The 24,706-nt window shown below is 38.0% G+C and overlaps 1 protein-coding gene across 2 annotated transcripts in view; it reads left to right on the forward strand.

Annotated features, from left to right (window-relative positions):
* col7a1 (collagen, type VII, alpha 1) overlaps nt 1–13,979 on the forward strand; it is a 76,155-nt gene extending 62,176 nt beyond the window's left edge. For both annotated transcript variants that reach the window (XM_032549162.1, XM_032549163.1), the window contains exons 104-119: nt 40–75; nt 164–244; nt 1,939–1,992; nt 3,535–3,588; nt 3,676–3,738; nt 3,816–3,878; nt 4,014–4,130; nt 5,529–5,606; nt 5,993–6,046; nt 6,171–6,219; nt 6,429–6,437; nt 8,816–8,899; nt 9,932–10,060; nt 10,319–10,480; nt 10,848–11,030; nt 11,103–13,979. In XM_032549162.1, the coding sequence (XP_032405053.1) occupies nt 40–75; nt 164–244; nt 1,939–1,992; nt 3,535–3,588; nt 3,676–3,738; nt 3,816–3,878; nt 4,014–4,130; nt 5,529–5,606; nt 5,993–6,046; nt 6,171–6,219; nt 6,429–6,437; nt 8,816–8,899; nt 9,932–10,060; nt 10,319–10,480; nt 10,848–11,030; nt 11,103–11,131 (1,245 nt within the window). In that variant the 3' untranslated portion in view covers nt 11,132–13,979. The remainder of the gene's footprint in view (nt 1–39; nt 76–163; nt 245–1,938; nt 1,993–3,534; nt 3,589–3,675; nt 3,739–3,815; nt 3,879–4,013; nt 4,131–5,528; nt 5,607–5,992; nt 6,047–6,170; nt 6,220–6,428; nt 6,438–8,815; nt 8,900–9,931; nt 10,061–10,318; nt 10,481–10,847; nt 11,031–11,102) is intronic.
* The last annotated feature ends 10,727 nt before the right edge of the window (nt 13,980–24,706 follow it).

The following is a 24,706-nucleotide window of genomic DNA, read 5'->3' on the forward strand; positions in this document are numbered from 1 at the left end:
AGTATCATCATCGTTTTTGTTTGCTTTGTTTCTGTGCAGGGAGAGGCAGGCGATCCTGGAGTGCCTGGTGAATCGGTACATGTTTTCACTTATCCTTTTTCTGTATGGGCATTTTTCATTAATATCGGGCAAACTGGACTTTGTCTTGTTTTCTTTCTTCCAGGGTTTACCTGGAAAAGACGGTCTAGCAGGCCGTAAAGGGGATAAAGGTGAACTTGGTGTCAGTGGACTGAGAGGAATCAAGGTATTATAGTTGTCTGCATTGCAGTGAGTGTTTGTTTATTATATGTGGTTTCAACCTTCCAGTAGTGGTGGGTGATGACTGCCTCAAGGTTTTGGAGGTGGTCTAATCAGAGTTTAAATCCTCTTTTAACAATTAGGTGTTGTCAGGTGTCAACCTTGCATGCAGTCACGTTGTCATCCCAATTTAGAATGTTTCTGTTTTTATAAAATCACATTTATTGGAAACCCTTTGTTTATTACTTTCAACCCATTTTTACCTGTAGCAGAGCACTTCTTCCTCTTCTCTTTTTAACATTTCAAAATGTTGGAACATCATTTCTCTGAGCGATCTCTAATCTTGACTTTTTGCACAGTTTTTTTTTTAATCATCCATTGTTCGGGGTTCTCTCTTATGCTTCCTTCTCTTCAGTTCCCATGCAGGATTTTCCATATGATTCCAATCTCTAGAACGTTAATTGCAATGGAAGAAGTCTGATTTTGTGTCCGATTTATCATTTCCATGTTGATTTGGCCATATGTCACAGATCTCTGATGTCCCGAGAGAGACCGATACTGACACGCGTTTTCAGTTTTATGTTAGAGTACAAAAAGTTTGATTTCTTTTTTTTAAACCTACAGATATCTTGAAACATTGATTTATTGATTTTTCTTTGGCCTCTAAAAAAGTTCCCAGAGCAGACTGACTTCTTTTGCAAAAGAAACCGAGACCCACAGCATCTCATGTTGTCCTACATACTGACGAGTAAGAATGAGATTATCATCCACATCTTCATTCTTTGGTCCAAGCAAAACTCACCTGAGGTGTTTGTTGCAGACAATACGTCCCGAACACCCAGTTGACTTTCATAAATCATGTCATGGTTGTTATGGCAACTGCGTGACTCCAAGATGCTGCAGTTCTCTTAACACAGTGCTTCTCAATTCCAGTCCCCAGACCCCCCTGCTCTGCATGTTTTAGATGTGCCTCTATTCCAGAACAGCTGATTCAAATGATTGCATGACCATCAAGTTCTGCAGAAGCCTGATAATCACCCACAGATACAATCCAGGTGCGTGGCAGAAGGGAAACACCTAAAACATGGAGGACAGGGGGGCCTGAGGACCAGAATTGAGAAACACTGTCTTAACAGTAAGCTTTGAAAGTGGTGCTTACCTCTGAGACAACGGTGTAAACTGCACATATTCTCGTTTCTGGTTTAGTAAGTGTTATTTTCAGTTATTAAAGAAGAGGAAGAAGATGTCTGTCAAAGAGCAATATGCCTGTTACTACCAGGTGTAGAAGTGTCACTACTACTTCACCATGTAGTTTTAAAAGAAACACCTCTGTGAGACGTGAAAATATAAAGGATTTCATCATCTGTCTGCATTCTTTATAACCATGCTGAGTATAATCAAGTTTCTCTTTGGGTTTTAGACGGCTGCATTTCTTATCATGCTTTTATTATATCCTGAGTGTCTGAATACACATTACCTATAAAATAACTTCATCCAGCTCCCCGTCATATACACGGGTTGTTAATGGAAACTCGCTGCAGAAGCTGCTTTATGTCCGTGGTTTGTGGAAGTCCGTTCTGAATAACCTAAGTGATCAGTAAGAGAACCATCCAGCCAGATGGGTTCTCTGCTCAGCTGCCACTCCACTTAAAGTCTCGCCTGCCTTTTATGTCTGTCAGTGATGATCTCTCATGTTTCCAGGGCGACCGCGGACCCAAGGGGGCTTGTGGAGGTGATGGACCCAAAGGAGAAAAGGTTAGCTACTAAGACAGGGAAATGAAAACCGGATGTGTAGAATAATACATGAGTGAACCTTTACAGGTGTATTTCAATAGATAAAAGTATCATTAAAAATGAATGTCTTTATTGGTTATTTTCAAAATGTTAAACTCACATATTAAGATTTATTACACAGGGAGTGGTATATTTCAAAAGTTTATTTCTGTTATTTATTATGACTTGAGGAAAATTCAGTTTTTCTGAGAATTAAAATATTAAATAAGAGAAATCCATAAAGGACTTTTTCCATTGGTCTAAAAAGATTTTTAATAATCTTGGACAACTTAAACGTATGTCCATGAACTCAATACTTAGAGGTCTGTTTGGATGAATTACTGAGTCAATGCGGCGTGGCGTGGACGCTGTGATTCTGATGAGGTTTTTAGAAATCCCAAGTTGATTTATTTGTGGGTTTCATGTCATCTTCATCGTGTCTCTCTTCTTCCTCTTAACAATACTCATGTAGTGTCCTTTTTCTCCTTAGACTTCAACATGCTTCTGAAGTCTCTGTTTCTGGAGTGGCTTCACACGAGAAACGCTACAACTGTTGCCCATTTTCTGATTGCGTGTGGGGGTGTGTGTGTGTGTGTGTGCGTGTGCGTGTGGGTGTGTGTGTGTGTTTTTGCCTGTGAAAGAGTGACTCTATGCCATCTCTTCCCACATCAATGATTCGCTTTTTGTTATCAAGCTTTTCTTTCACTGAACTTTTTATGAGTATACTTGGACACAGCACTCTGTGAACAGCCAGCATCTTTATAGCGTATCTTTCTTATGGCAGATGTCAGTGGCTGTCAGCTGGAAAACAGTCTTTGCTATGATAGTCTAGGCCAGTGGTTCCCAAAGTGTGGAGCGCGCCCCTAAGCTGGGCGCAGTGCCATTGCAGGGGAGCGCGGGAAGCAGTATGGATGAATGAAAAAAAAAAAAAAACAACACAGTTACACGAAAGTGTTTCACTGTAAAGATGGTTTGTAGTTTGTTTTGTTGCAACCTGAAGTGTGAAATAAACTTCAGTGGAGTTTGATAACAAAATATGTGTAAAGGTTTATGTCTGGTTGAACGATGTGTGTGCCCAGTGGATTTTTATTTTATTTTTTGGGGGGGATTTTATTGTAATCTATAGGGGGGCCCAGAAAATCTTTGGGAACCACTGGTATAGGCCATGCCAGAACAATTTATACCTTTAACATCTGTTAAATGTCATTTTATTTATTAATTTTTTCAATATTTAAAATTTCAAAGGGTTTTTAATTAGATTTAATTAACATTTAAAACAATTTAAATGGATAAGAAATCCTTGTGTGTAATCAAAAATTTATATACGTAACTTTCACTTTTTGAATAAATTGATTTAATAAGTTAATAATTTGATTATATTGTAATGTAGTTGTATCTGTAGGCAGTGATGATAATAATTGCAAAAATATTACTATCATAATAAAGCTTTTCTAATTCTATCTAGAGGTTTACTCCTCTGACATGTTTTCATATTTAAACTAAATGGTGTGTTTGTGTGCTCAGGGGAATTCAGGCATTCATGGACGATCAGGCTTACCAGGAAGAAAAGGTGAACAGGTATGAGTGATATCTGCACATAAAAAAGATCCAAAGGTGTTTAATAAGGATTTCCTGCAGCTCATTTTGCTCTGTTTGTGTTTCCAGGGGGACATTGGACCTGCTGGGGCGCCTGGCACTCCTGGGAAAGAAGGACTAGTTGGTCCCAAGGTAAAAGGCAATATGCCATAATTAATACTGAAAAATAATCCAGATGTTTAAACTAAAACATTTATTTGTGGATGTAGGGTGACAGAGGTTTTGACGGGGCTGCTGGATCTAAAGGAACTCAAGGAGAGAAAGGTGAAAGGGTGCGTATTCTAATCTAATAATTTTTTATTAATTATACATATTTATCCATCATCACTGTGTCTCACAGCGTCACCCATTCGCAGGAAGTCACAAAACCTGAAATCCACAGTGTACTGCGCTTGTGTTTTAAACAGGGACCGTCTGGTATTCCTGGGCCTCCTGGTCCCAGAGGGGCCGACGGGCCCCCCGGCTTGACTGGCCCACAAGGACACGCTGGTGCTAAAGGCCCTGAAGGACTCCAAGGGCAGAAGGTGACTCTCCTCACTGGATTAATCTGATTCTACACCTACAGTACATGAATTATTCATAGGGAGAAAAAGACAAAGAATAAACACATCTCAGAAGTCTATTGGTACACCAAAAATAGCTTTGGTTTTGAAGTTGTAGTTGACACAATCTAATAATAGGCTTGAGAGTGGAGGAAGGATGTTACGACTGATATAAAAAGATTACAGTCTTTTTGTGTTTCTCCTGTCTTTGTTGTCCTCTTCCTTTTCCACTTGTCTTCTTTGATTGCCATCTATTGCCTCAAGTTGATTGGCACTTTGAAGGGCTCTCAGTGTGACTGGCTTGTCTGGTTTATCATCAAGTTAATAAAGGAAGCTGGTGACGGGGTGCAGGGGCTCATCAGGTCCCTGTGATGGACGCACCTTTCAGATCCAGACACTATTTTCTACTACACTGATGAAAAAATATCTTTCTCTTTACTGATCTTCACTCCTACAAAGGGACATGGAAGTTGATAAATAATCATTTAAAAAGAGTTATAATTTCTCCATCGTCAGTCATGTTGATGCATCAAATGGAAAACTGCAGGAAGACATTGGGAGGGGAGAATCAGAATTTGAAAAATAGATAATTGAGAACTAAAATGGCCCACCAGTCCAAAATGTTACTAAAGTCAACACCTGAACAGGCTTACAGAGGAAATAAATGGTGCCTTTGAAAAGCATTTACAATGCCTGATAGTATGTGACTGACTGATACAAAGATCTGAATAACTGTGGTGAAATTGAATTGATTTGTAGTTTGTTTATTTAGCTCTTGCCGCTTAAGCTGCAGTTATCTTCCTCTCATTTAAATCCTTTCTGCTTCATATAAATAAGAGTCACATGGAAACATCCATCCATCCATGATCTACATTAAAGTTGTGGCTCTTTCGACAAAATGTGAAAAACAAAATGTGTGTGAGTACTTTTGCAAGGCACTGTTAAGCACTTTTTTTTTTTATTGTCAAAACGATGATAAAAAAAAGTCACAGCCAGCTTTTTCCACTGATTTGCAGCTTCCTTCTTTTGTTCACATCCCTGTCATAGGTGATTTTGGTTAACACAAATCAGCAGAAAGAAACCAGACCATTCTACAGCTATATAGCCCAATAAAAAGTAAATTGCAATGCAGTGTGTGTTCTGATGCGTGTTTATTGGAAGCAGCATTAATAACTCAGGGCAGCATTTATTTGCCTCTTTGTGCTCTGTCAGTATTTGACCCTGCTGGCACTATGCCAGTTTCGTTGAACAAGCTACTGACTGAAAACCTGCTAATCACTCGTATGCTGACACTGGACCATTGTTTTCTATTCAACTCATCAATCTTTTAGTTCATGATGCTTTTTTCTCTCCTTCTTATCTGTTTTTATGTTGCATCAGGGGGAAAGAGGTCCAATTGGTCCTGCCATGGTGGGCCCTCGGGGGATCCCAGGAATCCCAGGCGAGCGAGGAGAGCCGGTTAGTATTCTGTCCCTCGCCGCTGAGGTTTGTTTAGTTTTGCAGAATATTGTTTTTTTTTTCAGAAATACTTCATTTTTTTTTATTTATTTATTGCTTTGACAAATAGCTTTGAGGGTATTTGGACCAAAAAGCTGATTATATAAAATGACACTTTAAAGTTGTGTTTTGCATTTCTTTTGCTTTTGCTGAGCTACAGCTCAGCTTATTTTATGTGAGGATGCGACTGTGTGAACAGCTTCAGTGCAAGTCACTTTTGCTGATTTAACCTTCCTGCTTATTTGTTGATTTTGTTCAAATGTGGAACCTGGCCCAAGTCTATGCAACCACTTCCCTGAAAGTCTCTCTGGGGGTCCTGCATGTCCTAATACCTGTCCACATTGCAGGGAGACTTGGGACCAGATGGAGCCAAGGGAGACAGAGGAGAGCCAGGCATGACGGTCAGTGTGGCGTCATTACCTCAGGGTTCAATGTGAAGACAGGAAATGACACGCATCCGCAGAGTTCTTACTGTGCTGCTTCATAATACAGTTTCTGTCTGTCTGCTTCTTGTTTTATATTCAGGAGGATGAGATCAGAGAGTACGTTCGCGCTGAGATGAAACAGCACTGTGGTGAGTCCTTCAGCTTACATTGCACATTTAAAACAATGTTGTCCTCCAAGCTGAACTCCAAACTTGATAACAGAGCATAAGTCACAGTGTTTTGAAACTGTTTAGGAGAAGCCATAGAAAAACTGCAGCAACGTTGCATTTCTCAAAACTAATCTGTGCCGTTTTCTTTCTTTCTGATTCCCTTCGGTCTGTTTGACTGATCCGCTCAGCGTGTGGAGGTGAGTGAGCCGCCCCACTGCTGCAAGTAAGACAAAAAAGGCTTAGCTACACTGCAGTGAAAAAGTATTCAGCGCTAGTAGACTCCCTTTGTTCTGGATTTTTGTCACACAATAATGTTTCAGATCATGGAAATACTTCAGTATCGGAGATGTATATCTCAAGTAAATGCAAAAAGGAGTTTTCAAATTATTCCTTTGTTTAAAAAAAATACACTTTCCAAACCAACCAAGTCTGATGTAAAGATGCAGTAGCTTTATTCCTAATCAACAGATGTGCCACCTTTGGCCCTGCCACATTAACCACAGCCACATTTGCAATAACTTGCAATGATTTGATTCCTCTGTGAAGCAATTATTCCTTTCAGAATTGTTTTAATTCTGTTACACTGGAAGGTTTTCATTCTGATTCGGGTCATTCCACAGCCACATGTACCGACACACACACCTTAGAAATGACAGAATATTTTTCGGAAGCTCTTGGTAATCTTGAAAGGAAGACCTACTTTTTCCACACAGGATCAGTTTGGTTTGGATACTGTTATCCCTTAACAAAAAAAGAAACATCACTTTTTATATTTACTTGTGTGAAAATATGTTTGATACAAATGAAATATGAAGAAAAGCATAAACCAAAATCTTTTAAAGCAAATTTTGCAACAGTGTATGAACTCCTTTTGTATTATGGAGTCTGCAGTCACTTATACTCGATTGAAAAAAGTGTATGTTTCATATTTTATTAAACAAAGTTACTCCACAGTTTTTTAAGCAATGTGACATATTTCATTTTGATTAATTTTAATACTCCAGGAGTTAATTATTTGCATAAAATTCAACTTGTGTCCGTGTTAATGTAAGAAAATAAAATGCAAATTAGCAAAAACCTCCCAAATGATTGTACTTACCCACATTCTAATTAATGTGTTTGTTGTGTAAGTTGTTAATGAATGCAGGATAACACCAGTGTTATGAACCAGCATGAGATAAGTGATGCTGAAGCAGACTGCTAATGAATATGCAAAAAAAGTAGCCAAAGTCAGTTTCTCCTCATGTTTAATCAGTGTGTTATTTTTCAGAAAAAATCTATTTTATGTTTCATAATTAACAACCTAACAAAGATTTTAGTCATCAGTTTACTGTGATGGCAAACAAAATCTAAGTCCAGCTTAAATGACGGAAGTCATTATAAACTGGAACTTGAGTCTTCAAAGGATTAAAAGCCAATTTTGGAAAGATTGTTTATGTTGGGAGAAATTGGTGAATCCTTTCATCTGGTGTTTGTGTAAGATTGGTGGGTTGATTTATTATTATTATTTTTTGTGGTGCTTTTGGGATTGTTCATAGGTCATGTGGATGAATGTTATGCAGCGGTACTTGAAAGTTTATAAACTCTTTGGATGTTTTTGTCTTTTTGCATAAATGGGATTCAGAAGCAGATTTTTACTGAAAGTCGAATAAAAAGATAAAATGAAATTGAAATGATCCAAAGAAAAATGTTTTGCTTTTGCTGTATGTACTGAAGAAACGCTGAAAATTAAATGTTTGCAGTAATTGCTGATTACCTTGGAGGAATTATATCCCATATTGGCACAGAGAACAACTTTTCTTCTCTTTACTTCATTTCTTGCAGCGAGATTTCTTTTAGGTTAAGATCAGAACTTTAACTTGGCCAGTACAACAATTAAAATTCATTGATATCTTTTAAACCCCCCACACAAAAGACACAAGTGACAAAAAGTAATATGACTTATATGCAGTGAAAAAGCCCCAAACCAAGACACTTCAACCATTGTGTCTCACAGATGAGGTGTTTTTATGCTGGAATGCAACATTTCATTTGCTACAAATAATATCTCAAATTTAATCTTAAATCTATATTTAATTTATTTCTTCTCTTATTTAGCAGCAGGGGGAACCTGTGTGTTTTTTTTTATTTTCTTTTGGCAAAGTAATAGCCAGCATTTTCAGCTCTATAAAGTTTTATTTTGCATCATTCAGAAATCTGGTTCATTTGCTCCATTCTGCTGTTTAATTATGAGACGGGAACTTCAGAAGGCTCTAAATTCAATGTTAAATCAGCTAAAATCAAGAGGATGAAACAGCATGAATAATATTTCTGCATTTACTCTTTGAGATCATAAAAATGTAAGAATAATGGGTCTCCTAATTATGCAAAAAGAAAATAAATAACTTGTAAAGATTGCCTAAACTTTCAAGCGTTGGTGCTGCCAAAATGTTATGTCTTTCTTCTTATTTCCTCATTTTATTTTTCCTGAGCCATTTTCCTTTTCTTTTGTGTGTCACCTACCTGGTCACTCTCACGCTCCGGATCATCTTTTTGCTCCTTTGCACCCATGTTCCCTCCTGTCCGGCTCTCTCAGGTTCAGGCCCTGACACTCGGTCCCAGCCCACACTCAGGGCTCGACCTACAACAGAGCAAGAACTGGTACTGAATGGTGAGAAGGGTGAGTGTTTGTTCCACAGCTCTGCAGCTGACTTCAGTCTGTTTGTCTGTCCATTATTAACAAACATGTAAACCTGGTGGTGAAACACATGGAGACCTCTGAGAACTGGGTGGTTTTCTGAGCTAGAAAACAGAGGACTCCATTTTTAACCCAGGACGTATTTGTCACATTATGTGAAGACAAATACAAGAGTAACGTTTAATGACTATTCTGACCTCACAGTGCCAAGAGAGCAATTTAAAAGCTCTGATAAAAAAAAATCAAAAAACAACTAAAAAGAACTCCAATATTCATGTTATGCAAGTAACAAAGTTTTTACTTGCTACTCATGGCCACAAGGAAAGTCCTGTTTTCACTGGAATTATTTTCTTAGCTTTGCCACATTACTTTGATAATTTGAGCTTTCATTTATTCAGAAAGCTCCAGTTTAAACAAACTCCCTGATGAGCAGCACGTAACTGTGTTTCTTTAACTTTCTTTGACCTTTAACCAAAAAGTCCAAATTGTCTTTACTAAATACATTCAGTTCAAAGAGTCTTATGCAGTGCTTTAAAAGGAATTTTAGACAAAACTATGCACCTTCGAGGACTTCCTTTTGCAAATACCCTTTACTACTGTGTTAGAATAAACTGTCTTAAGTGAAGCCTTCAGTTAGATGACATGATAAACCGTAAACAAAAAATATTAGTAACAACACAGAAACATGAAGTAACATTACATGTTAGTTATCAAAATAAACAAAATAAGCAACACCAATTCCAGTATAAGATGCAGGCCAATGCTGGACTAAATTAATGGGTTTTTTTTTTTTTAACAAATAATGATCATCAAATTTAGTTTTATGTTTGTGAGAAAAAGTCTTGAGTCTCAATTAGGAGTCTGGAAACAGACTCCACCGTGGAAAACTTGAAAGGCTCAGAACACACTCTGTTGGCACTGCAAGTCATCATTACTCTTCACTCTGTCTGAGGGTTGGAGAGTTTCAGAGTCACATGAAGGATTTTGATCAGTGTGATGCCACTCCTGTGTCAGGCCGGGAGCTGCGTGTGGTGGTAAACACCAATGACCCCGAATACGAGCACATCTACTCCATCGAGGCCCTGGATGGCCCCATGGATGACATGGTCTACTTCTCCACAGAGTCTGCCAATCTCACTGAAGGTACTCTATGTTTAATAAGGTTTGTAATTTGTGTACCCTTTTTTATGAGTCAAGTTAAAATTTTTGCCTTTAATTCAATTTGAGACAGTTTACCATCTCATCCTAAATGTCTTTGTTTCTGCAGCTGTGCAGCTTCAATCATCCTGTCTCCATGACGTTCAGTTTGTGTTAGGATGTGTTTGTTTTTAGAATCTGAAATGTTGGCATGTCTTGTTTTCTGTCTCCGTAAATCTTTTTTGTCTCTGGTTCCATCACTAGGCGAGGATTTTAAAACAAAAGCTGCCAAAGCCGATTCAAGCAAATCAAGCGGCACTGCTCGCGCTCACAAAGCAGCTGCCGGTCAGAAACAAGTAGAAGTTCTACCTCTGGCTGCAGACAAGTCCAGATCAGACAGGCCGAAGAGGGCTGTGCAAGAGGAAGGTAAAACAATTCATATTATTTTTCACTTTGGGGACAAATTCAGGGTTAATTTTGCTGTCCATGTCTGATGTTTGGTACTGTTTTATCTTGCAGTAGGTATGTCGTGTTTGATAGTGACTTTCTAATAGTTATTCACATGAAGTAATTGATTTTATGCATGCATCCAGGTAAAGAATCAGTATTTTTTGCAAAAACCTCTAATGTAAATCTCTACCAGTTTTGATAATTGTACATACCATGCCTGCTTGGCTCAACCCCTTTGGTTTCACTGCTCTTCTGCCTCTATTCCATTTTATCAGCACCGTGCTCATCTCTCGTTGTGTTGGCGTTCATTCATGCACACTTTTTACATGTGTGTGTTCTGCAGGTCTGACAGACCTCTGTCTGCTGCCCATGGACGAGGGCAGCTGCCAGAAGTACACTCTGCGTTGGTATTTTAACAACCAGGTTCGAGCCTGCAGGCCTTTCATCTACAGCGGCTGCAAAGGAAACGACAACCGCTTCTTTCACCTGGAGGAGTGTGAGCAGGTCTGCCTCCGGGAGACCAAAGGTACATGAAGGAACAAACTGTTATTAGTCAAATATTAAGGGTCAGGATCTAATTAGGGGCTCTGTTTTGCAGATGCTCAACCCTTGCAGGCGACACGGTGATTGTGGCTACCTTCTCCTCCACCACAAGAATGTTTTTAAAGCTCATTATGTTTCAGGTGTCAGTAGTTTTTGTTTATTTATTGCCTCTTTACACCCGGTGGGACTTTACACTGTTTTCAAAGGGCCAAGTTACTTCCAAGTGGATATTTAGCGAAACAGAATCATTTTTCAGTGTAATAACAAATCCTTAATTTATCAATCTGACACCGAAAATTTGTCTTTGTCAATTTTTGAGACTTCACCACTGCAGAGCTAGTTCTCTCAATTAAACATTACTGCCGCTTTAAGGTGTTTTGGGACCATCGGTTTACGTCCTTCACCGGCAGTAAGAATAATAGGTGCAAATTAAGCAAGGGCAAGGGCAGACAACTCAGCTCACCTTGCAGTGTAGAGATTCACAAGCCAAAGTTTTACAAGTAATTTAAGGTAGTTGATTTTCTTTTTTTTTCCCCCCCATGTCTTCATTATTTTCTAATTCACATTTGGACCAGTGGATTCTGGTCTTTGTGGCTCTGACACTGTTTCACTTTTTTACCTTTCAAAAATATTCACACCCCTTGAACATTTTGCACATTTTGTCATGTTTAAGCCAAAATCTTTAATATATTCTGTTAGGATTTTATGTAATGAATGAACACAATGTAGTACATAATTGTAAAATGGAAAGATTATGAGGCATGGTTTTAATGTTTTATTTTATTTTTTTCAAAATTCAAATTTTAAAAATGCTGCATGCAGACTTGGTCTACTCTAGTTCAATCCCAGCTGCATGTTTGTCTCTGCCAGTTTTGCTAGGTGGATTTTTCTCCTCATCCCTGTTTCCAAATTAGCACAAGCTCAGCCAAATTGGATTTAGAGCATCCAATGTTTTTTAAATCTGGCCATACATACTCAACTGGATTTGACTCTGGGCCATTCTGTCAAATAGAGATGCTCTGGCTCTATATGTAGGGGTTTTTGTCTGTTGCATCAACTTTTGCCCCAATTTCCAGCCTTTCACAGCCTCTAAAAGCTCAATTATCCCGTATTCATCTCCTTACACTCTGACCAGCCTCCCTGTCTCCACAGAAGAAAAGTATCCTCACATTGTTTTAGGCATACGGCCACCAGTTTCTCACAAGCAATCCTATCAGTAGCAACTTTCTTTTTGCTACCTGTACTCTTCAATAGAGGACCAATTTATGGAGAGCACTGCTAATCGTCTTGTCAATAAATTCTCCTACCTGAGCTTAAGGTCTCTGCAGCTCCTCCTGAGTTACCATGTGCCTCTTGGCTGTTTCTCTGAATAATACTAGTCCAGTTAGAAACAGTTTTAGAACCTAATCCAGTTTTAAACTTCCTCACAATTCATCGCTGGCAGGTCTGCTGTGGTCCATGGTCTTCATAATGCTGTTTGTTTTCTGTTGGTCACTAACAAACATCGGAAACCTTCACAACTCAGCTTTATTTAAACTGAGGTTAAATTACACACAGGCAAACTCTACAGGACTTGATAAAGCAATCAGCTGTACTGGATTTACTTAAGAGGATCAGCGTAAATGGGACTCAATGCAAATGAACACCACACTTCTTAGATTTTAATTAAAAAAGACAAAATTATTTGAAGTTTGTGGTTGTGATGTGGCAAAATGTTAAAAAGTTCAGCTGCGATGGAAGAATTTGCAGAGCACCATATAAACGAGGCATGATGGAGAATACAGTCGGAGAAAAGTTGTGAATTCAGGAACAAAAAGTGAAATAGGTTGAAATTTTTCTGAAATAAACTATTGATAAGTGACTTTGCTGATTTTGTAGATAGACATTTGTGGGTATAATTTTCTAAATTTTTGTCCTTCTTTGAGATATTTAAAGATGAGAAAAATGCAGCATTTATTTTTCAACAATGAGGTTGATACAATTGAGTCGCAAATATGACCCTGTGATTTTAATTGTTTTAAGTGAAAAGTTTTTATTTCTTAAAGTTTTGTTCCGTTTAACTCCTCCCAAGAAAATTAAAAGTTTTTTTTTATACATCATGCCTTATTTTTATAATTTTATCTTGGTTTTCTCAATAGAATTTTTTTTATTTTGTATTCCAGGGTTATTTAGAAACAAAAGTCTTTCCACCACCTCATTTAACTTTGAAAGCTACAGCTTCAGGCATTGCTACATAAACCCACCATCAAATTGTTTTTACTGTAAATGTTCAAAATGTACCTAGTAGTAGTAGGTACATAATACTATCCAACTTACGTTTTATGCAGTTTTCTATTACGTTCTTGATATGATACCTGAGAACTCAGATAATCACATCCCTTTAGTAGTAACCATCTTGGACCAAGTTTGGAGAGCTTGTGTGCACATTTCATTTATATTCTTCACATTTATTTTTATCCAGGGACCAATATATGAGGTTTGTCATCTGCTGTACATTGTTTATTTTTCTGAGTTTTCCAGGCAGGTTCTCCAGACTCATAAAAATTTAAATTAAACCAGACAGATGCACCGACACATACTCTCTATGTAAAAACAGATGAACAGGACCAAAATACCCTCCTATTCTATACACCAAAATAACTACGCAAGCATGACTATATTATTCCGGGTATCGTGTTAACATCTGTTTTAAAAATGAAGTATCAAGCACAACAATTTGTTGTATATATTGGTGTGTTCATTATTTTGGGGGAAAGTTGTGTCTATTTTCATGACTGCATGTTTACCTGCCAGAGAAAAGGTGCTATTTTTAAAGGTATTTTTATACTGTGTGTTGAAAGTGTAAGCTTGTGTTTTTGTGGTAAAAAAATAAATAAATAAATCTGTCGGTGTTTAACTATGTATTTCTAATAAAGCAAATGTTTCAGTGGTACTAGTGTCTGTTCTGTTCATCCTCTGTTACAGATGTTTTTGAACAGGTAGCAAAGTTTTATTAACAAATCAGTACCTTGAGATTGAAACTGAAATCTGATGAAACGGCAATAATGACAAGATCATTTCTCAGTGGAGAATTTGAGGAGAAAGAAAAATTACGAGTGCGAGTGTAGGAGTGTGACTTATTAGTCGTAATTTCATCAGCAGATTTTGTTAATGAGAAGATTTTACGCCTGTCAGCCACGACTCCTCCTCCCGTGTTTGTCTTTGCTCTCTGCCCTCGCCTGATTTCCCCTGGTTCGTGACACACTCGCTCCGTATCTGCTTCATCTGACTTCATCAGACCTCATGCAACTTTATCAACTCCTTCACCTCAGCCTGAATTTATTTCTTATCTAAGTCATCTCATCAGGTGCAGGCGGTGGTTATATTGGGTAGGACAGCACTGCGGTGCAGGGAGAGAGATGTTACATGTCAGGATGAAGAGGTGGAAAAGCCTCCAAACACGAATGAAAAGATTGAGTTAAAAAGGTCTTAGAACTGTGGGAATGTGTGGGATGGAAAATATTTGCACTTTGTAATGGTCCTCTGTTACTTAACATTGTTTTTTTTTTGTTTGTTTATTTTTATGGGGTTTTTTTCTTCTGGTTTTACCTAAAGAGACCTTTTATGTTTCCTTTTCAACAAGTTAGAACAAGTCTATTAGCTATACAAAAAGTGTTTATTGCATTCTCAGATAATTAGATTTCTCCTTTCAAGTTTTGCCTACTTGGAGCTCCTTCCAGAATGAGCTGCTTCAGGGCCTCTTGTCACTTTAAATCCAAATAAGCTGCTGCTTAACGTAATGAGGCCGTGCCAGTCAATTGTGACTTAATAGTCAGGAGGTGTTGGAAACAGTTTTCCAGACACCAAAGATTATTGACTTAATTCAATAAAGCAGCTGGATGTTGGGGGTTTTTTTTTAGCACTCTGACTGTTTCTAGAACTGGCAGAAACCCAAGTTGAAGTACTAAATGCAAAAAATTTAATCTTGTGTAATGGGTTCCCAAGTGTGCATTCCAGTCCATATGGGCCAATGTTTGGGGAAATTTGTTCATAGTATGGCATACCTGAATGAGATGCCTGCATTCGCTCCTCATCATGTTTACAGAGTCCTAAAAGTTTCAAGTCACTGTCCCTCAAAGGCTGGAGTTTTAGACCCCTGCTGTAGAGGCTAGATTTACACAAATGGTCCAATTTAACAAAATCCTAAATGATATAAAGAGAATGCAATGGGATCTTAAGTGTTTCATTCAGTGTTTTATTATCTGAGAACTTACTCTATTATCATAGAGTAGGCATAAATTTTAAGCTGTCAGTTATTTTATTAGAAAATAGATGTCAATGGATAGTTATCCTTAAACAGCTGGGCTTAAACTCTGTTATTTTCTTCATGTGGAAATATGTAAAATAAGAAACACTGGTGTCAATCCTGAATTACGGATGATTACTAAAGATTTCATTTCTTCTTGTTTAGATATTTTGTCTTGGCAAACAAGCCGATGATTGTCTCCAGATGGCTGCCACAAAGCTCTTGACGAGAACAAATTAGAGAACACTCCTCCTGGTTTATCATTTCTTCATCAATGCTTTTACAATTAAAAGCTTTCATGTGTACTTATTGCCAGATCTGGACCTATTAGTAATTGCTTTAAGTGTTTTCCTGCGGTTTTCCATACAGTGGGATGGCAGATTTTCAATTCTTCTGAGATCTCTTTAGATCCCTTCCGAGACGCATAAGCTGCTACACTTTTCTTTGTGAAAGGCCTGGATATCTCTTTAGATCCTAGCAAGGTGTTCACTCGCTCTTTAAAAGTCATACACCAAGCGAAATGTGTTATGCTTAAACAGAGAAAACCTCCCTCAAAACGCTGAGTAATGATGCTTTAATCGTGCACCTGTGTGTAACCTTAGTCATCTTAAGCAGGAATAAGTGTGGAGTTGTCCTAATTTATTCCTCAGCAAAAATTGCATCCTTTAAAAAGAAAATCTATAAAAGGGATGTTCTCTTATTGTATTTGCGTGACTATCTGACTTTAATTTTTCAGTGTTAAGAAGATATTGTATATTCATGTGATTTAAATGTTATATAACCACACAGGCCATTCTCTTTTTTTTCCAGAATTGTTTATTGTGCAGCATGTCTTAAGTGCATGGTAACCATTTCGATTTACCTTTTATCCAATGTTTTATAATGACTTTTATGTTTCAAAGCACCAACACACCTCCAGCCCTCATCTACTAAAGCTTCATAAAGCTGAAGTTTAGATTTGCTGGAATTAAAAGAAAATGAGAAGATACTGCATGTTTAAATTTGCACATAATCTGACGTCTCACTTTATTTCAGTCTGTAAATCTCCCAAAATACAGAAATACACGGCACAAGGCTTTGTGCCGTGTATTTCTGTCCGTCTCGTTGTAATTATGTGCTGTATGTGTGAGATTGTTTGCTGGTACAGATACATTTCGCATGTTCTAAAAATAGCAGCCATCACTGATTTCAGCAGCCGTAACAGCAGGCTTTATGCAATCCACTAAAGCCTTTTGAGCTGTCTCACAAGTCTTTAAAAGGACATATAAAGATGGTAGGTGCATGTCTGTGTCTACATAAACACTTGGGTGGGAGGGTGTGTGTAGAAGACCGATTACTAATGTGTGCCTCTGTGGATAGGAAGGGGGAGAAGTAATAACCATATCTAATTTGGTTTACACGTTTCCACCTCTAGGAAGGGCTTTCACTGTGACATGCACCGCCATGACATTATTTTCTCCTCCACATACTAATACTGCTCTTGATGCAACTTCATAATATATTTGTCACTGCATAAAATTGCTCATTTGAATTGATGGCTGTTTATTCTAAAATGATGAGGTAAAAGTTTGATAGCAAGATACCACACAGTGAAGGTTTCTGCAGATTTTCTCTGACCAAATTTCATACTCTTCTAAGCTTTCACCAGATTTCTTGATTAGAAATAAATGTCAAAAAAATGACTGTATTGAGATCAGGGTTTAAATGTAGAATCTTAAGATACTGGTGGATGAATGGACAGTAAGACTAAGGTTTTTAGAATTGACCAATAAGCAAAAACGTCTGGAAATACAAATATTTTCCAAAGTTTTCTGGCTTGGAAAAATCTAATTCCAAACATTCAACACAAGTTTTAACTTGGACCAAATTTTCTCCCCAGAACATCTTTGATCAAAACAAATTAAGACTCAATTCTGATGTGAGCTTGCTTCCTACAGAGGCCATCACCACCAGCCAGACTGGCAAGCGTCTCTGAACTTACAACTTTTTAAACATATTTACATGCAGTTTTCATCCACCTACTCTTTCTGCTGAGATGGTGAGACTGCATATTCACCACATGCTGTTATTAGCAGGGGAGTGATAATCTACAGAAATATCTTTTTGGGAGGTGACAAAAGTCACAGCGGCATATTGAACTGGCAAGTTTAAACTTTACCAAAATGCTTTGTACAACTATGTACACTCATAATTCCCTGTTGGTGGTCATAATGTTATGTCTGCATGAGGTATCTGAACTGACTATAAAGGTATTAATTCTCCTTGGACATTTTCACATTTTGCCAAAATACAAATAAAAACATCTATGTATTTTATTGCTCTTTCAAGAGTACTGCATGTTCAGTGTGCCATAAACCTTGTAGGGATACAGAAATGTGAAAAACTAGCATCTAATCAGCTGAGACCAAAATTAAACTTCTGGCATGCAATTCCCACATCACCCTGAATGCACCATTAGCATAGCAACACCCATGGTGGTTGCAGCTTCATGCTGTGGAGATAATTTTCCTCATGAGATCTGAATAGGTCTGTATGCCACTTAGTTCAAAGTTTAGTAAAAATATTTCAAAACTACATAATTCCAGTTTACAATTTTGCACTAATTTGTGTTGATCAATCACATAGAATCCACTAAACATACATTGAAGTTTGTGGTGTAATGAGCAAAAATAGAGGAACACTTAAGGAGTCAGAACACTTCATTGAAAATCATTGAAAGAGGAAATATTACAAGAAATAAGTAGCAGTTTATTTATTTTTGATGCACATTGTCTGCAATCTACCTTCTACACGTGTGCATCAGTTCTTGTAGAGAACAATCATCCGCATGCTGTGAGGACAACGGTCTCTCCCTCTGCCTGTATGGGGCCAAAGCTGCTCTTCACACTCTTTCTTGGATACAAACTATGCAGAAACACGTCTAGGAGTTGTTCACTTTTTCCTCTTCAGTGACCTTGACTGTTAAAGCCCCCGGGGTCTTGAGTTGGCACAGAGCTGCGTTGGTAGAAGCTCGCCAACAGAGAGGAGCAAGCCAACTTCTCCCTCTCTCTATCACTTCTCTCACTCTAACTCTTGCTCTTTTTTTGCCACCCACTTCCATCCACAAGTACAAAGGCCGTTGCTATAGCGATGAAACATGTCGGAATGTGCTCTGTCTCACTTTTATCCATTTTCAGATGATCCATATTACTTATGTCTTGTGTTGAGTCAGATGCGTGCAAATGCTGCTCATCTTCAAAAGGTGCAGGAAGTGGTTGTGTTCGAGTTCAGTTCAGGTAGTTTGACACTCGGTTCATCTCCACTGTCAGTATATCACTGAAATATAAGCTGAGGGCAAATATTAGGAAATATTAGAGCAAAAGTCCACAGAAACCTTCTCATTGCATCAAGTTACTTCATCTTCAAGGGGCACTACAGCCATGTTTTCTTACATGGACCTGAAAAATCCAACCACTAAGTACAAATGAAAGGTAGCAAAACTGCATTTAATGTTCATTGTTTGGCACATTTAAGCAACAAGCCAGTTCAAAGTGCTTTACATAATAAAAAACTAACACAATAACCAATTCTGTTGAGGACAGCAAACAATCAACAAATATTTTTCAAATGCATTTTTCAATTTGAAATGCTTTTTTTTTCAAATCAGAATTATCAAGAACAATTCTTATTAAGTTGAATTAATCAATGTTCCAGTTTTTATTAGTCAAAGGAAACTCTAAACAGGTGGGTTTTTCACCATGATTTAAAGGAACTCAGTGTTTCAGCCGCTTTGCAGTTTTCTGAAGGTTAGCTCCAGACTAGAGGAGCATAAAAACTGAACAACGATTCTCCATGTTTGGTTTGGAGAACCAAAAACCTGGAAACCAGAAAAAACAGAATGACTTTCAATCCCACTTATTAGTACTTTTACACATTATTGTTGCCTTTCAATTTAAAACAGTAGAGTGGATTATGTAAAATTAATTATTTTGTTAAAATAGGTTATTCTATCAAGAGGTCAATACATTGTTTGTGGTTTGTGGAGTTTTTGCATAGTAAAGGTCAACAAACCTCAGTTAAAATGGTAAATGAAATATAAAAAAAGTTGTAATAACTTTGATTTACACTCCTTCAAACTAAAACTTCACTAAAGCACCTCTTGAGTTCACATCTACCATTGATTACAACAATTTCTATTAACCCATGATAAAGTTCATTTACCCCAGTAAGATTTTTCTGATTTTTGCCTGTTTGTAGAGAACGAAAATGTTGAACAGAGAGGTCACAATGAATAGAAAGGATCTCATTGTTCAAATCTGTCAGTCAGTGGAAGAATACAAAAAATACATTGTCCATGGTCTACAGCTGCTTGTCAAAGCAGCTCTGAGGGGAGCTGGTGCCTATCTCCAGGGATGCACCATGGAAAGGACACCAGTTCATCACAAAGGAAACACAGAGATACACAAACAATATGCACACACTCATGACTAAGTGTTATTTCAAGAGACCAAATGAATAGCGGTCAGGTTTTTGGACTGAGGGAGGAACCTGCACAGGATGTTCTCCTTGAGAATAAAATTAATAGTTCGATCAATAACAGGTTCTGATCCTGAAGCAGCAAACCAGGCCCACTTCATACCACCGCCACCAGGGGTGCTCTCGGTATGATGCTTTGTTTTTCTAAAATAGTTTTGCTAAATTCTTGGGGATTATTTCCCTCCAAATATGAGACAAGACTCAGTGTCCTTTTATGTCAGCACTATGTCAACCATTTTCTTTCTTATTGTTGAATCATAAACATTAACATTGAATAAGGCAAGTAAGACCTACAGTACTTTCGATTTTGCTTAATCCTTTCTAACCCCTTTTGATGGCTAATTAATAGAATATTAGAATGTTTTTTGGCTGACCACTCCTGGAACATATCATTACAATTCCATGTTTTCTCCATATGTAGATAGTTTTTGATTATTTGGTTTGCCAAAAACAAACAAAAAAAAAGTGGCAAGCATTTTGAACAGTATTGAGTTTGTGTGTATACTTTTAATCTTGTGAGAATTGCAAAAAATCCACAGTAAATTCAAAGTTGTCGTTAAGTTAATCTATTAAAGGTGTATTCTTAATAATCATTCCCAAGCCACTAAAGCAGCTGATCAAATGCATCATTATAAGCCTAAAATAAGAAACTGATTCATCGTGATGATGATGAGTGTATCTGAACATCTGACTGGCACTGTCCTTTTGTGTGATGAGAAAAGTTTGATAAATGAATAAAAACATGCACTTCAGTGACAGAGCTCACTGCTCACAGCAGGTTTCTTTAATGCTGTGACCCCTTGTTTGATCCTTCTTTTATCTCCCCGGGTTTCAAGGTACAGACTGAACTTCAGAGGTTCTTTCTTCCCTATAAGTCCTTCACTTGAGGACCTTCACTTTGCCAGTCTAGGCATTTATTCGGTGTATAGATCTTAGGTTACCCTCTGCTGCTCTTGGCTTTACTGACAACTTTCACAGAAAACACTTTAGGAACAGGAACTGCACACAGTCTTGTCTTTGTTCACATATTGATTTATTGATAAGTCCAAAGCCTTCAAATACAGTCCATGAAAGAGCAGATGACGATGATTGCACAGACTCAAACCCATAGGAACCATGTAAGATCTTCAATTAAACTGTCTAGCGTGTTTTTGGATTGTGGGAAAACTGAGGGAAAAAACTAATTATGTATGAAGACAGCCTCCATATTAATGTGTGACACATTTGTGCTTAATGATTTGATCTGAATTTGATAAGGAAAATGCTAATTGAAGGTCAGACAGGAATACTGTCGCTTTGTCTCTAACATACTGACAGTCCTCACTTTTTTGTCTTCTCTCCAGTTGATCTTTAGCATGGCAAAAGAGCAACCAAGGTGTTGTTTACTCTGTTAATTTATCCTCTCCCAAATGACTCAGCCTTTTTTTTTCTGTCACAGCTGTGATGAGGTTGGAGCATCTGTGTGCCAAAGTGCTTCAGCATTATTCGAAAGGTTCCCTTGGGAAACCTCAGCGTTTCAAAATTTCTCATCTCTTCCTGCTGCTATTCAGGTGACCGTTTTCTACTTTGGCTCTGGTTCAAGCCTCTGATGGTCTGATATATTTTTTGTAGGTTTTGAGCACCCTCTCTCTGTTAATCTCCCCTTCCCATCTTTTACTTCCCTCTTTCATCTCTCTCCCCTCCAGTGAACCACTTTCCTCAATTGACTCAAAGCAAATCTGTAATCTATAATTTTGCAGCTGACTAGGAAGCAAAGAGTGTCAGAAAATGTTAGTCAGTGAGACAGTTGGGGAGATAGAATTATGATAAGACCTTATGAGGCATTAGCTAGGAATTGATGCAGCACCCTGACCTACCTTCCTGAGGGCAAGATGCATCTTACGATCCACAATTACTCTTGCAAAGCGCGTGAACTTTTTAAATTTAACATATTATATGGCAACCATTTGATCAAAAAGGGCTACAACTGCACTTTAATATGTTTAAGCCTCAAAAGAATTACTTTTACACACAGTAGTTGAGCTGGGCAGTGTACATGTAGAGTCTGGAAACAAGAAAACTAAAATTTACATTTACATATTTAATATGTGGATAATATTTTCTTTTTAAATACATTTGTTACTCTCTAAGACATATCCAATTGTAACTGCAAAATCTTTTAAGAAGAAATAACAAAATGCTGTGAAACATTATTCACCATGCTTTAATTTCATTAATGTTCCTGTGACATTTCCAATCAGGTTAATCGAAGTGCTTTACAGGAAATGAACAAAGTCATGAAGATCAATAAAAATATAATGAAAGAATAATCCTTTAGGGAAAATTTATGGGTGATAAGTCCTTCTTGATTTAAATGAGTTTACAATTTCTGCACATCTCAGATTTTCAGGGAGTTTGCTCCAGAGCTGATGCCATTGTTAAAATTTACATTTGAGTCCATATTGCAGGTTGCTTACATACGTTTTGGGTTTTAGCCAAATTTTTTCTTGCATTGAGTATAATTGAGCACTGATCTTTAACCCTGCAATTTGTTGCTACAAATAATCACTTTCAACTCTTCTGAATTAAGTTGAAATTCTGAACCATCTACTGTCATCATCGTGAGGTTTTCTTGTGTCTGTCTAGTTTGTATTACTTCCAGTTGAGCTGGTGATTCTCTAAAGGAGGGAGGAGCCGAGCAGGCTGCAGCTGGCGCACCTGATTTCCTTCAGACTCATCAGGCAGTCAGGATTTAAGGAGCTGCCAGACGGCCCCTCTTAGCCTGATGCCAACCTGCTGTGAGAGTTCCAAGTCAAATTACCTCTGAGATCTTACTTTGTGCGCTTATCGGGTGTTGCCATCTCCCAGAAGACATCATCTGAGCTTCTCCTTGGTTTCTTTTAAGAAGGAGGCTTTTCAAGCTACATCAGACATTCCTCATTTATACTCACCTTGACTACCTGCCACATAGTGCTGTCTCTCAAACCGATGTCTTCTACCTTGCCTTGGAGTACAGTGATAAACAGTTTCCTCCCTACTATAAATACTCATCTCTTTCAACACAATACTCAACCCTTAGTGCCTGTCTGGAGCAAGAAGTTAAGACATTGTGAAGTTAAGTGTGAACATTTCTTACTTTTATTGAAAAGATAAATTAATTCTGTTGCATTTCTGGTAACTTTAACTGTATTTGGATCAAAAACGAGTCTTAAATCATGTCATCAGATCTCTGATTTTATGCACAAGTTTACTGAGTAACTAGCTGTGGTGTTGTGGTGACAACAAAATATACAATTGCCATCAGCATGATTATGAGATTATTTAATAAATATATGATCTGAACAAAGAGAAGCACACTAAAATTGACATAATAAAATTTGAGCCTTGAGGGATCCCACATTTGAGTTCTGTTTCGTCAGACTTTTAATTATTTTTTGACTCGAAGTAGTTTCTCTAGACCAATTAACTAGACCAATCTCAATCAAAGATAAGATCAACTGTGCCAAGCACAGTTATGGAGTTACATAATCCAGTTTAGTCTGTTACAGAGTAGGTAAATTGTAGAAAATAATCAGCTGGACAAAATGCCTCTAAAGAAGATAGCAATTGAAGCCCGGTTTGTACTGAACACCCCATGGCAGTAAATAAAAGTGCAAATGTATGAAACAACTTAACACAGGGGTGTCAAACTCCAGTCCTCAAGGGCTGCTGTCCTGCAACTTTTAGATGTGCCTCTGCTGCTCCACACCTGAACAGAATAATTAGGTCGTTAGCAAGGCTCTGGAGAACTGATCTACACAAGAAGGAGGTAATTAAGCCATTTCATTCCAGTGTTTTGTACCTGTGGCACATCTAAAAACTGCAGGACAGCAGCCCTTGAGGACTGGAGTTTGACACATGTGACTTAACTCCTCCAGCCTTGGTGCTTAGTTAGTTACCAGTAATGCCAGCCCAGTCCCACTGAGACAGGCTCAGTTTGTTGATTCATTTCGACCTTGTCAGAGATATCTGAATGTAGCTGGACCTCACATTTCAGCTCGGTGTTTAATGGTTTATCAGCTTTTATCTCCATCTCACTTCTGTATTATTTCGCTGTAATGTCTGAAACTAGATAATCTTTAATATCACTCAGTATTCCCCTAATCGCTGTTTGCGTTGTTGCTCCGTGCTCGTGGGATCGCTGCCTGAATGAATAATTCTCTCTCTACCTGCTACACAGGCTCATACAACCACTACTGCTTCCTTTGTAATTGCCTATTGATTGAATAAAATGTGCCCAGCTTTAAAAGCTCCCTCTGAACAAAAATTGTGACAATGCTACATTTCAAAATCGTAACACAGATAAAGGTGTGAGTGACTGACGTTTATTTACCATTTATTTGAAGTGGAGGTTGTGAGGAAGGACAGAAAATTTTATCCATCCCGTCTGTGCAGATGGATGTGTGTGTGAGTTGTCTGAAAGGATGCATCAGTTTGGATAACTGAGGTCTTGTCCTGATTTAGTACATAATGTCTGGCAGGTTTCAAGCGATATCTCCACCCTGGATCAAATGACAACCTCAACTTCTATAAAACGTTGCAAACGACATTGATAGTGGCCTGCTACGATAACAGCTCAGAATATATATGAGATGAAGAGTACGGCAGGACTATTACTGCTGCACAGAAGGAGTCGAGTGTATCTCAATGGGCATATGGGACAGGACTGACAGGCTGTGCGTGAGGATGAGGAACAACTAGTGCAGGTATGGAGACAGGACCATGCATGTCAGACAGGAGAGCAAGCCTCAGAGGAAGGGGTCAGAAAAGAGAAAGTCAGGGTGTGGAAGCAGAGGAGGGGGTAGAAGTGTCAGGTCAGTGCACGTGGTTCATCTTTCATC

Source organism: Xiphophorus hellerii, chromosome 20 (genome assembly GCF_003331165.1).
Source record: "Xiphophorus hellerii strain 12219 chromosome 20, Xiphophorus_hellerii-4.1, whole genome shotgun sequence".
Lineage (NCBI taxonomy): Eukaryota > Metazoa > Chordata > Actinopteri > Cyprinodontiformes > Poeciliidae > Xiphophorus > Xiphophorus hellerii.